The 12,429-nt window shown below is 45.6% G+C and overlaps 1 protein-coding gene across 1 annotated transcript; it reads left to right on the forward strand.

Annotated features, from left to right (window-relative positions):
• Window positions 1-1,981: 1,981 nt before the first annotated feature.
• LOC308240345 (neurofilament light polypeptide-like) lies at window positions 1,982-10,560 on the forward strand (the record flags this gene model as incomplete). The annotated part of the gene is given in 4 exon segments (XM_080653222.1): window positions 1,982-2,071; window positions 3,559-3,610; window positions 9,389-10,257; window positions 10,261-10,560. Coding segments are annotated over 4 exon segments (1,311 nt in total).
• Between the last annotated feature and the right edge of the window lie 1,869 nt (window positions 10,561-12,429).

Raw genomic sequence — 12,429 nt, forward strand, 5'->3', positions numbered from 1 at the left:
CTGTTGGAATTTATGTATCTTCTATAATTGAAACTTTGTAGCCTTGAGTGGAGGCCTGGGCCGGCCAGGGTGTGCGGAAAGCTTGGCTTCCTCCATCGCCGGGGAAACCCAAGCCTCCTTCCTGCTCTTTCTGTGGCCGCAGCCATCTTGGTTGGGGTTAATTTGCATACTCGCTCCTGATTGGCTAGTGGGCGTGGTTAGTGGGTGTGGCTTGTGGGTATAGCGGAGTGGTGGTTAATTTGCATATTACTCTTTTATTAGATAGGATAAGGGTTTATCTGACATTTTCTTTTGATTAAAATTCATGTCAGAACACTTAAAGAGCCCTGACCGGTTTGGCTCAGTGGATAGAGCGTCGGCCTGCAGACTGAGGGTCCCGGGTTTGATTCCAGTCAAGGGCATGTACCTTGGTTGTGGGCACATCTCCAGTGGGAGGTGTGCAGGAGGCAGCTGATCGATGTTTCTGACTCTCTATCCCTCTCCCTTCCTCTCTGTAAAAAATCAATAAAATAAAAAACAAAACAACAACAACAACAAAAAAAGAATACTTAAAGAAAATTAAAACCACACTAAATAAATAGAGGAAACTGGAGAAAAAGGAGTCACATGATGCATGCAACGCAGGGAAATGTCATGGTTTTCCTATTCCCACACTCAACTTACTGCATACGTACATAAATATATATGCATGCATATAAGATGCTTGAGTGTATATATGACTGTATGATTATATAAATATATGTATATACACATGTTATATACCTAATACTGTAAGATATAAACATGTAAACCTATATGTGCATTATTATGTGTGCATTATATATATATGTACATTATATATATGGTATACTATCTAATAAAAGAGTAATATGCAAATTGATTGTCACTCCAACACACAAGATGGCTGCCCCCATGTGGTCAAAGATGGCTGACCCCATGTGGACACAAGATGGCTGCCACAAGATGGCCAGCAGGGAAGGGAAGTTGGGAGGGACCAGGCCTGCAAGGGAGGGCAGTTGGGGGTGATCAAGCCTGCAGGGGAGGGCAGTTAGGGGTGACCAAGTTGGCAGAGGAGGGAAGTTGGGGGCGACCAGGCCTGCAGGGAAGGGCAGTTGTGGAGGACCCAGGCCTGCAGGGGAAGACAGTTAGGGGTGACCAGGCCTGCAGGGGAGGGCAGTTAGGGGTGACCAGGCCTGCAGGGGAGGGCAGTTAGGGGTGACCAGGCCTGAATGGGAGGGCGGTTAGGGGTGACCAGGCCTGCAGGAGAGGGCAGTTGGGGGCGATCAAGCCTGCAAGGGAGGGCAGTTAGGGGTGACCAGGTCTGCAGGGGAGGGCAGTTACGGGCAATCAGGCTGGCTGGGGAGCAGTTAGGCATCAGTCAGGCTGGCAGGGGAGTGGTTAGTGGGTGATCAGGCTGGCAGGCAGAAGCGATTAGGGGCAATCAGAAAGGCAGGCAGGTTAGCAGTTGGGAGCCAGTAGTCCTAGATTGTAAGAGGAATGTTCGACTGCCCGTTTAGGCCTGATCCTACCAGGATCGGTCCTAAACAGGCAGTCGGACATCCCTCGAGGGGTCCCAGATTGGAGAGGGTGCAGGCTGGGCTGAGGGACACCACCCCTCCTCTGCCCCCCCCCCCGCACGAATTTCGTGCACCAGGCCTCTAGTACATAGATAAATAGATACATTCAAGGTACCTAACACAACATTAAAATTACTGACAGTACAGTAGATTAGTGTTAGTGAACAGTATTGAAATTTCTGATAGAGAAAAACAGGTACTTAGTACCTCATGGTCCAACTTTAGAGTCCACATCTCCACTAGATGTTTGAGGCTGTTGCCTCCCTATATGGCTTGCTGAGATTTATCATTGGGCAGCATTACATGCTCTCTTCTCTCATGTGTCCAAAAAGAAGACTTAAAGAACGGGAAAGTCTCCTTTGGGTAGATTGTTGTGTTTGTTAACAGAGGTCCTCCTATTCTCCATGACTACAGATTTTGGAGCCACTGTAAAGATTAAAGACTACAACATTCTTGGAGACTATCAGTGGCAGAATCCTGAACTTCAGCAGAATGTGGGGGAAGCAGCTGGCCAATGCTTAGCATAGCAGTATAAAGGAGAGCCCTCATTAGTGTGGCCTATGAGAACTACCTTTTCTCCAAAGAGTCCAGAGCAGCAATTACAACCAAGCTATGAAAGGAGAGCAACCTCACCTGAGCCATAGTATAATGGCACACTGGGCATTTCCAGCTCTTTCTTTATACCATAGTGCAAAGAAGATGGAGTGAAAATGCTAAGAGAGCAGACCTTGTGTTCAAAATCAATCAGCAGGCTCTGAGAATTTCCTGCATGCAAGCTGCCAGAGACACAAGTTTAGCTTTCCCTCTGGGGAGAAGAGAAAGGCTTTGGACTTAATATGACTTTGTAAAAAAAGAAACAGGGACTGCATCATAAAAACTTGAATAAAACTGCTTTCATAACTGCAACTGGCTGGAAATCTATGAAATTAAGTTATTAAACTCCTCTCAAATAAGGAGGGACTGAGAACACAGTTGGAAACAATAATTAAAAACACAAGACTTTGGACAAAGATGGCAAATTGGAGGTTCCTGAATTTCCCTTCTCGCATGGATGTGCCAAATACATAGCTATACATAGAAAAATTCCTTCTGAGACAAACCCAGAAACTAGTTGAGTAGCTCCTACACATTAGATGACAGAAAATACCCCAATTGAAATGGCCTGCATCTATTGCTGATAGTCATCTTCCTTTCTGGAACACTGTTGGATCTTGACACATGCTCAATCATTGAGAGCCACTAAGCACAAAGACAATGTCTGGGACAATCATAAAGCTTTGAGAGGCAATCAGAAGCTTGGGCCAAACTGATTGATGTGGTGCATCACCTACATGGGACCAGTCCATCAAGACTGGGTGAGGTGGCTGCTGTTAAAATGTCCATACTATCTAAATAAATCTACAGATAAAATGAAGTCCTTATCAAATTCTAATGGTTTTTCTAAGAAGTAAAAAGAAAATCTAAAATTTGTATGGAACCACAAAAGACCCCAAAGAACCAGAGCAATCTTGATAAAGAAGAAGAAAACTGGAATTGTCACACTTTCTAATTTCAAATTATATTAAAAGCTATAGCAATCAAAATAGTATAGTGTTGACATGTATACACACACACATAGATCAATGGAACAGAATAGAAAGCCCTGAAGTAAGCCCATACATATATAGTTAATTAATATTTGACCCAGAAGCCAAGAATATACAATGGGAAAAAGATAGTCTCTTCGATAATGGTGTTAGGAAAACTGGATATTTACATGCAAAAGAATGAAACGGACCCTATGTTATACCATACCAACAAAATAAGCTCAAAATGGATTGAATATTTGAATGTAATAACTGAAACTATAACCAAATCCTAGAAGAAAACATAGGGCATGAATTCCTTGATATGAGTCTTGGCAACGATGTTTTTGAGTTTGACATCAAAGCAGAAATAAACAAATGGGACTGCATCAAACTAAAACACTTCTGCACAACAGGAAATCATCAACAACATGAAAAGATTCTTCAGTGAATGTTACAAATATTTGGGTAAGTTTAGGTTACTGGTTCTGCGCTAACTTGCCAGATTAAGAAATTTAATATACTAGCAGATCTTAGTTTCTTTAACTATAAAATCATGGGTTCATTCAGTTAGTCAATACTTATTAAGCACTTTCTATATGCTAACCACTTTTATAGGCAACAGAGGTGCATGATAATTGTTAGAAAGATGTTTTTTTCTAATAGCCTGTGATTCTTATGTTTATTTATTACAGCTGTAATTTAAGAATGAGCAATTCTGTGAAGGTAATTGTCACAACTCATGAGCTGCCCTGACTATAGAAAGGGAAGCTAAGGATAAAGAGCTTGTAATGTTTAAAAACTGTTTCTAGCAAAGGAGTCCAGTCCCTATCCTATATAATAAAAGGGTATTAGGCAAATCGACTGAACAATGGAGCGACTGGTCACTATGATGCACACTGATCACCAGGGGAGCAGACGCTCAATGCAGGAGCTGCCCCCAGCCCGCAGGCCCTGATCACCCAATGGCAGATGGGGAACTGGGGGTGGGTGGTGGTAGGGAGAGAGGAAGATGGCCCTGATCGCAGGCCAGGCCTAGGGACTGTACCTGTGCATGAATTTCGTGCACTGAGCCTCTAGTTTATTATATTTAGATGAAAGTATGAGGGCATTTCCTTACTAATGTGTGAATATTACCCTGTGGCATGTGTATTAAGGCAGGAGGGGTAGGTTGTGGGTATGCAGGCACCATTGGTAGGCTGCCACATGGTGAACTCAGTAAAAAGATGATAAGATTTGAGACAATTGAGAAAGAAAGGGTCAGGGAAGGTGCTAAGAAACCAAAATCCAGCTAGAAAGGAGAAATGGTTCCCAAGCCATCACTGCAACTTTCAGTTCTAGAAGACTTTGAATTTGCAAATTAAAAGTTCAAGATATCCACTGTGGTCCCTCCTTTCACACTGTCAGGGCTTTCCATTCCTTTCATCCATCCTTAAATTGGTAGATATTAGGAGTAGCATTGCCAGTTAATATAAAGTCAGGAAACACAAAGGACTCACTTTGCCTGAAGAGCTAAGAAATAAACAGATTTTGTTTTGTTTTAGAGCAAAATGAAATGCTTTAAACTCAGTCATTTGAAGTCATTTTGTGTTTAAAGGAAATGAGGGATGAATGTGGGTGGAGAAAATTACTCTCCTGGTCCCAGGGAAGCCTTATAGGAAAAGTGTTCTGCAGGCACCCAGCTCATCTGGGGAACTGCTGTAAAACCTAAGCACTGGGCTGTTGCAGCTTAATATTAGCTCCATTTCTGGTACCATGAAGAGAGGAGGAAAGTCCATTCAGATACTTTCAAGAGCATCCTTTTTTAAAAAAAATTAGGTTTATAGCATAACACTGATTACCCTTTCATCACTTAACCTCTATTCTGATGAGTTAAAGCTATAAAATCTACCACATGGGCCTGGCGGCTGACACACAAAGATAGTACAGGGCTCCTTCCTATAATAAACTAGAGGCCCGGTGCATGACATTTGTGCACTGGTGGTGGTGGTGGGGGGGGGTCCCTCAGCCCGACCTGCACCCTCTTGCAGTCTGGGACCCCTTGGCGGACAACCCCTGAGGAGTCCTTAGCACTGCTGTGGTGGCAGGAGCGGAGTTGGGAGAGGTTCCAGCCACTACCGCTGCACTCGCTAGCCATGAGCCTGGCTTCTGGCTGAGCAGCGCTCACCCTGTGGAAGCACACTGACCACTAGGGGGAAGCTCCTGAGTTGAGCGTCTGCCCCTAGTGGTCAGTGCGCATCATAGCAACCAATCATTCCGTGGTTTCAGATTTGCATATTAGGGTTTTATTATATAGGACTAGAAGCCCGGTACACGAAATTCATGCATGGGGGGGTTGTCCCTCAGCTCAGCCTGCACCGTCTCCAATCTAGGACCCCTCAAGGGATGCCCGACTGCCCGTTTAGGCCTGATCCTGGTGAGATCGGGCCTAAACAGGCCGTCAGACATCCCTCTCACAATCTAGGATTGCTGGCTCCCAACCGCTTGCCTGCCTGCCTTTCTGATTGCCCCTAACTGCTTCTGCCTGCCAGCCTGATAACCCCCTAACCACTCCTCTGCCAGCCTGATTGATGCCTAACTGCTCCCCTGCCAGCCTGTTTGCCCCTTACTGCCCTCCCCTGCAGGCCTGATCACCCCCAACTGCCCTCCTCTGCCAGCCCGGTCAACCCTAACTGCCCTCCCCTGCAGGCCTGGTCCCCCCAACTGCCCTCCCTTGCAGGCCTGGTCCCTCCCAACTGCCCTCCCCTGCTGGCCTGATAGCCCACAACTGCCCTCTCCTGCTGGCCATCTTGTGGTGGCCATCTTGTGTCCACATGGGGCAGCCATCTTTGACCACATGGGGGTGGCCATCTTGTGTGTTGGAGTGATGGTCAATTTGCATATTACCCTTTTATTAGATAGGATGGCACAATACAAATGGATGTGACTTAGTCTGTTCAGGCAGCCATAACAAAATACCACAGAATGGGTGACTAAACAACAGAAATTAATTTTCTCACAGTTCTGGAGGCTGGAAGTCCAAGATCTGGGTGCCCACATGGTCAGATTCTGGTGAGAGTGCTCTTTCTGGTATATGGATGGCTACCATCTCACTATATGCTCACCTGGCATCATCTTTGTGAGTGCGTGGAGAGATGTTTGCAAGCTCTCTTCTTTTTTTTTAATAATCTATTTTTTATTGATTTCAGAGAGGAAGGGAGAGGGAGAGAGAGAGAGAGAAGAGAGAGAGAGAGAGAGAGAGAGAGAGAGAGAGAGACATCAATGATGAGAGAGAATCATTGATCTGCTACCTCTTGCATGCCCTCTACTGGGGATCGAGCTTACAACCTGGGCATGTGCCTTTGGCTGGAATCAAACCCAGGAACCTTCAGTCCACAGGCCGACACTCTATCCACTGAGAAAAACTGGCTAGGGATTTTTAAAAATATATTTTTATTGATTTCAGAGAGGAAGGAAGAGGGGGAGAGAGAGATAGAAACATCAATGATGAGAGAGAATCATTGATCAGCTGCCTCCTGCACACTTCCTACTGGGGATTGAGCCCATAACCCAGGCATGTGCCCCAATTGGGAATTGAACCATGACCTCCTAGTTCATAGGTAGATGCTCAATCACTGAGCCAGGCCAGCCAGGTGCAAGCTCTCTTTTTATAAGGGCCCCTGTCCTATCATATGGCTCTTCCATTGACCTCATTTTGCCCGATCTCCAAATACCATCAGATTGGGGGTTAGGACTTTCATGTATGCATTTGGGGGTATGGGAGACACAATTTATTCCATACAAGGATGCTCCTTGCTCCGTGTCAGCTTTACCTACAGATAAGTTGACAGGGATGTGGGGATTTTGGCTGCTGCCCTGGTTTGTATTAAAGAGTAGAGATTACCACAAACTCTAGAAACACCTAATAATATGCACAAGCTATTTGTGCTTAGGGCTTAGTGTCAGGAACCACCTTCTTCCTCTTATATCTCAACAAAATTATGAGTACCAACTTGCCACCATTTTTTTCAGACCTACTACCATAATGAGTGAGAAAGAAAAGAGCAGCCTCTGACATCCAGAACTGATTTGACATTGACAGCTAGACCTCAATATTATTTACAAGCTGGTCCGACACTAGGCTACTTTGTTTTTCTCATGGACACAAACAATCTAATAGAATACTATCCACAAACAAGATTATTCTGGCACCATGATGAAATAAAATGAAACAAGCCATTGTATAATTTTGTCTAAGCACAGACAAAACCAAGGACATTGTGCCACCCACAAAACACCTAATCATAGAATCGTTCACCCTCTATGTCTGTATCCAATCTAAAATAAACCCTTGCTTCCTCAGACCCTTCATGGACCAGCATTCGGGCATTTGGGAGATATTGACTGTAAAACAAAATTTAAAAAAGAAAAGGTCTAAACCTTTTAGTATATTTAAAATGTGAAGACACACAGCGACTGTCAAGCTAGTTATGAGTAAAACCAAAAATAGAAAGTGTACTTCTCAATTCCTAGACCAGTGCTGTTGGTTAACTGTATTACCAGTGCAATAGGAATTTTGATCATCATAAGCCATATTACCAAATACTCCCAGTTCTCTGGGGAATATTACAGAATCAAATTTTCCTGACCCTTTGAAGTTAGGGTTGCTCTTTGAAGTTCAGGTTTCCTGACCCTTTGATGTTAGACTTGCTGTAACCAATGAACTGTGAGCAGAAGGGATGTGTGTCACTTCTGGGTAGAAGCTTTAGCAGCCAGTGCACGATTCTCTACATTCTGTTTTACCTTAGCAAGTGTGCAGGCACAGAGGCGGTGCCTCCCTCAGCCTGGATTACTGACTGAGAATAACATAGAACGGGACCCTCTGCCTACCTACAGTGAACACACAATGTGAATAAGAACCTTTGTTGCCCTAAGCCATCTGGGAACTGTTTGTTATTCTGGCATAACCTAGCTTCTCCTCTTTGATATACATGCAGTAGCCACATAACATACAATCCCCCACTCACAGATATACATTCAGGACTGAGAGAAGTTGATTTACACATAAAATGGTATCTACTCCAAATGAAATAGCATTGTCTAAGTGGAACAATTTCCTTCACCCTTCTATTCCCCTTGCAAACGAAAGTCACCAGCAGCTTTAATTAAAGCACAGAATTTGCTTACAAGTGATGACCATCTTGGAATAGTTGCCAATATTTTAACTACTGACAAATGAGTTCTTGGTGTAGCTCCCTCGGTGCCCCAAAAGATTGGGAAAATGCAAAGTTAGTCTTTTTGTCTAGTGGACAAAATGATCTTTCCAGTTAAAAACTGGGCTTAGAAAAGCCAGGCTCTGCATAATCTCCTAGAGTCAACTGTTGTGGATGTTAGAAGTGGGTGTTCTTGCCTAATGAAGATGCTGAGATTGGAAACATGCCAAATACAGGAGAATTCTATAAGAAATAGAAAATAATAGAATTGAGATCATATACAGGGTGTACCATAAAATGTATACAAACTTTAACAGCTGGTAGCTCAATTTTGAACATGAAATTTCTTATAATAAACATTGCCTTTATAATTATTCAAAGTGTATGCATACATTTTTTGGGAAACCTTATATATTAGTCATATCAATAAATGTAAATGAGCTTAAGTTACCTTTTAAAAAAATTTTCAAATTCATTTGCAAAAATTATTTTGCTAATGCTACATCTACACCAATAAAAGAGAAAAATGCTAATTGACCATACCTCTGCTACGCCCACAGCCAATCAGGAGTGATATGCAAATTAAGCCAACAAAGATGGCGGGTAAATTTGCATATGCAGGAGGGGGAGGCAGTGCCTGACGCCACCTGCGGGGTCCAGGCTGCGATCAGGGACTGGGCAGGCCAGCGGGCTGTGCCTGACACCGCCTGTGGGGTCCAGGCCGTGATCGGTATCTGGGCAGGCCGGGCGGGCAGTGCCTGACACCACCTGTGGGGTCCAGACCATGACTCGTATCCGGGCAGGCTGGGCGGGCAGTGCATGACGCCACCTGCGGGGTCCAGGCTGTGATCGGAGACCGGGCGGGTGGGGCAGGCAGTGCCTGACGCCGCCTGCGGGTTCCAGGTCGCTATTGGGGACCCGGGCAGGGGGGGATGGCCAGTGTCTCTGGGATCACTGCCTGTCCCCAGGCCACCTGTGGACACCAGTGGAGCAGGCCGGGGTTGAACATTTTAATGAAAATGGGATGCCTGTGCCCCGGCCCACCGTGCCCCAGCCCTGGCGAGGAGAGGGCAGTGGGCAGTTAGCAGGCACCAGGGCTTGGAAGGGACTGGGAGCAACCTGCAGGCATGCTACCAGGAAGAGGTGCTGAACCATGATGACGCAGAGGGCTGGCTGATGGAGGCGCGTAAAGGTGCAGATGAGGCGGCTCTTGCTGGCACTGAGCTCAAAAAGTGCATTGATGGCCTGATGGACGAAATCGCCTTTCTGAAGAAGGTGCATGAAGAGGAGATCGCTGAGCTGCAGGCGCAGATCCAGTACGCTCAGATCTCCGTGGAGATGGACGTGTTCTGCAAGTCCGATCTCTCTGCCACTCTCAAGGACATCCGCGCCCAGTACGAGAAGCTGGCTGCCAAGAACATGCAGAATGCAGAAGAATGGTACAAGAGCTGCCTCACCATGCTGACCGAGAGCAATGCCAAGAACACCTACGGGGTGCGCGCCTCCAAGGACGAGATGTCTGAAAGCCGCCGCCTGCTCAAGGCCAAGACCCTGGAGATCAAAGCAAGCCAGGGCATGAACGAAGCACTGGGAAAGCAGCTGCGAGAGCTGGAGGATAAGCAGAACTCCCAGGTTAGTGCTATGCAGGACACAATCAACAAATTAGAAAGTGAGTTGAGAACTACAAAGAGTGAAATGGCACATTTAAAAGAATACCAGGACCTCCTCAAAGTAAAGATGGCTTTGGACATTGACATTGCAGCTTACAGGAAACTCTTGGAAGGTGAGGAGACCCAGCTCAGTTTCACCAGCGTGGGAAGTATAGCCAGTGGCTACTCCCAGAGTTCCCAGGTCTTTGGTCGACATGCCTACAGTGGTTTACAGACCAGCTCCTACTTGATGTCCGCTCGCTCCTTCCCTTCTTAATACACCAGCTACGTCCAGGAGGAGCAGATCGAGGTGGAGGAGACCATTGAGGCTGCAAAAGCCGAGGAAGCTAAGGATGAACTCCCCTCTGAAGGAGAAGCTGAAGAGGAGGAGAATGAGAAGGAAGTGGCTGAGGAAGAGGAAGGAGAGGAAGAGGAAGAAGGTGCCAAGGAAGAATTTGAGGATGCAAAGGAGGAAGAAGAAGAAGGTGAAGGTGAAGGAGAAGATGCCCAAGAAGCTGAGGATGAGAAGAAAGATGAAGGTGCTGGGGAGGAGCAAGCAACCAAGAAGAAAGATTGAGCCCCCTTTGCTTAATTATTTCAGGAATAATCCTCCTGAAACCAGGTCAACCCCGTCACCAACCAAGCAGTTGAGTTCCCGATACTATATGAATTAAGAAGTCAATATATACATAACATTCTGAGGTGACTCAGGTTGGACATTAAATGTTGTGCTATGACTTTTCTCCTTATGCAGAGTATCTGTTTGCCTGCAGAGTGGCTTCTTGGCTTGCTGCCAGACTGTGCATGGTCCATGCTTATAAGTTCAGGATCTATGACAATGTGAATAATTCAGATGTTTACAATAAAAACACATGAATACATGAATTCACTGATGTTAATGTTAAACTTCATGGAAAAAATAGTCCTTTGAATCTTTGGTGGTTAGAAATTAAAGACCTCAACTCATGTGCAATAAACAGTAAATAAAGTTACACTGAATGACAAAAAAACAAACAAACATTAGGGGCCAGGAAACGTTCAAAGAACTGGGGAACCATTCCCAAATCAGGAAGGGAAGTCACAGGGTGTATATTATTGCTACGGATACAGTATTTCCTACTACTTACAACATATACAATGTAATGTATTAGATGCCTTCCTATCGCATGAAGTATGTATTCTCATAGAGTAATACTGGTACATATGTTATAGTTATGGCAGTATGTCATATCCTATCTATATTAATAAAAGGGTAATATGCTAATTAGACCATGAGACCTTCCAGACGTCCTTCCAGACAAAGCCATGGTGGCGGGGCCAAGGCAGAAGCAGTTAGGGGTGATCAGGCCAGGAAGGGAAGGCAGTTGGGGGTGATCAGGCCAGGAGAAGAGGGCAGTTGGGGGCGAGCAGGCCAGTAGAGGGGACCAGTTGGGGGTGAGTAGGCCAGCAGGGGGGTGCATTTGGGGGCAAGCAAGCCAGCAGGCAGAGTGGTTAGGGGTGATCAAGCAGGCAGGCAGGTGAGCGGTTAGGAGCCAGCAGTCCTGGATTGTGAGCGGGTTGTCCAACTGCCAGTTTAGGCCCAATCCCACAGGGGTCCCAGATTGGAGAGGATGCAGGCCAGGCTGAGGGATACCCCCCCCCCCCCCCGTGCATGAATTTCATGCACCGGGCCACTAGTCTATATATATAAAAGCCTAAGCAACCATCTGACTGTTTGACCATCCGACAAGTAGCTATGACACGCAATGACCACCAGGGGGCAGAAACTCCAACTGGTAGCTATGACACGCACTGACCACCAAGGGGCAGACACTCAACGCAGGAGCTGTGGAGCTGCGGTGACTTGGTAGCTGTGGTTCTTGGGTGACACACTGGAACCAGAGAGGAGGGAGCCCAATTCCAGGGTGCATCACCTGAGAACTGCCCTTTCACAATCCAGGACCCCTCAGAGGATGTCAGAGAGCCGGTTTCAGCCCGATCCCCACAGGCCAGGCCGAGGGACCCCACTGGTGCACGAATACATGCACCGGGCCTCTAGTATATAAATATTAAAACAAAGTGATTCATAAAGATTAAAATACATCTTAAAAAAATATAGCAGAGTCTGTATGTTATTTAGACATGTGGAGATGTGTGAAAGTCATTTAAAAAAAATCTTAAAAAGTGGAAAGTAGTTGCCTCTATACAGGGGTCTGTGGCTGTGTTTCTCAACCTTGGCTCTCTTTGAAATTTGTTGTGGAAGTCTGTCCTGTGTATTTCACTATGTTTTGCAGTATCCCTGGTCTTTACACACCAGATGTGAATATCAATCCCCACCCCCAAATTATTACAACCAAATATGTCTCTGGACATTGCTTAATGTCACCTAGGTGGCAAAATTATCCCTGGTTGAGAACCACTGGATGGAAGAGAGGGACAGAATTAATATTTTGTTATGAACACTTAT

The sequence above is a fragment of the Plecotus auritus genome (assembly GCF_963455305.1).
Source record: "Plecotus auritus genome assembly, chromosome: X".
Lineage (NCBI taxonomy): Eukaryota > Metazoa > Chordata > Mammalia > Chiroptera > Vespertilionidae > Plecotus > Plecotus auritus.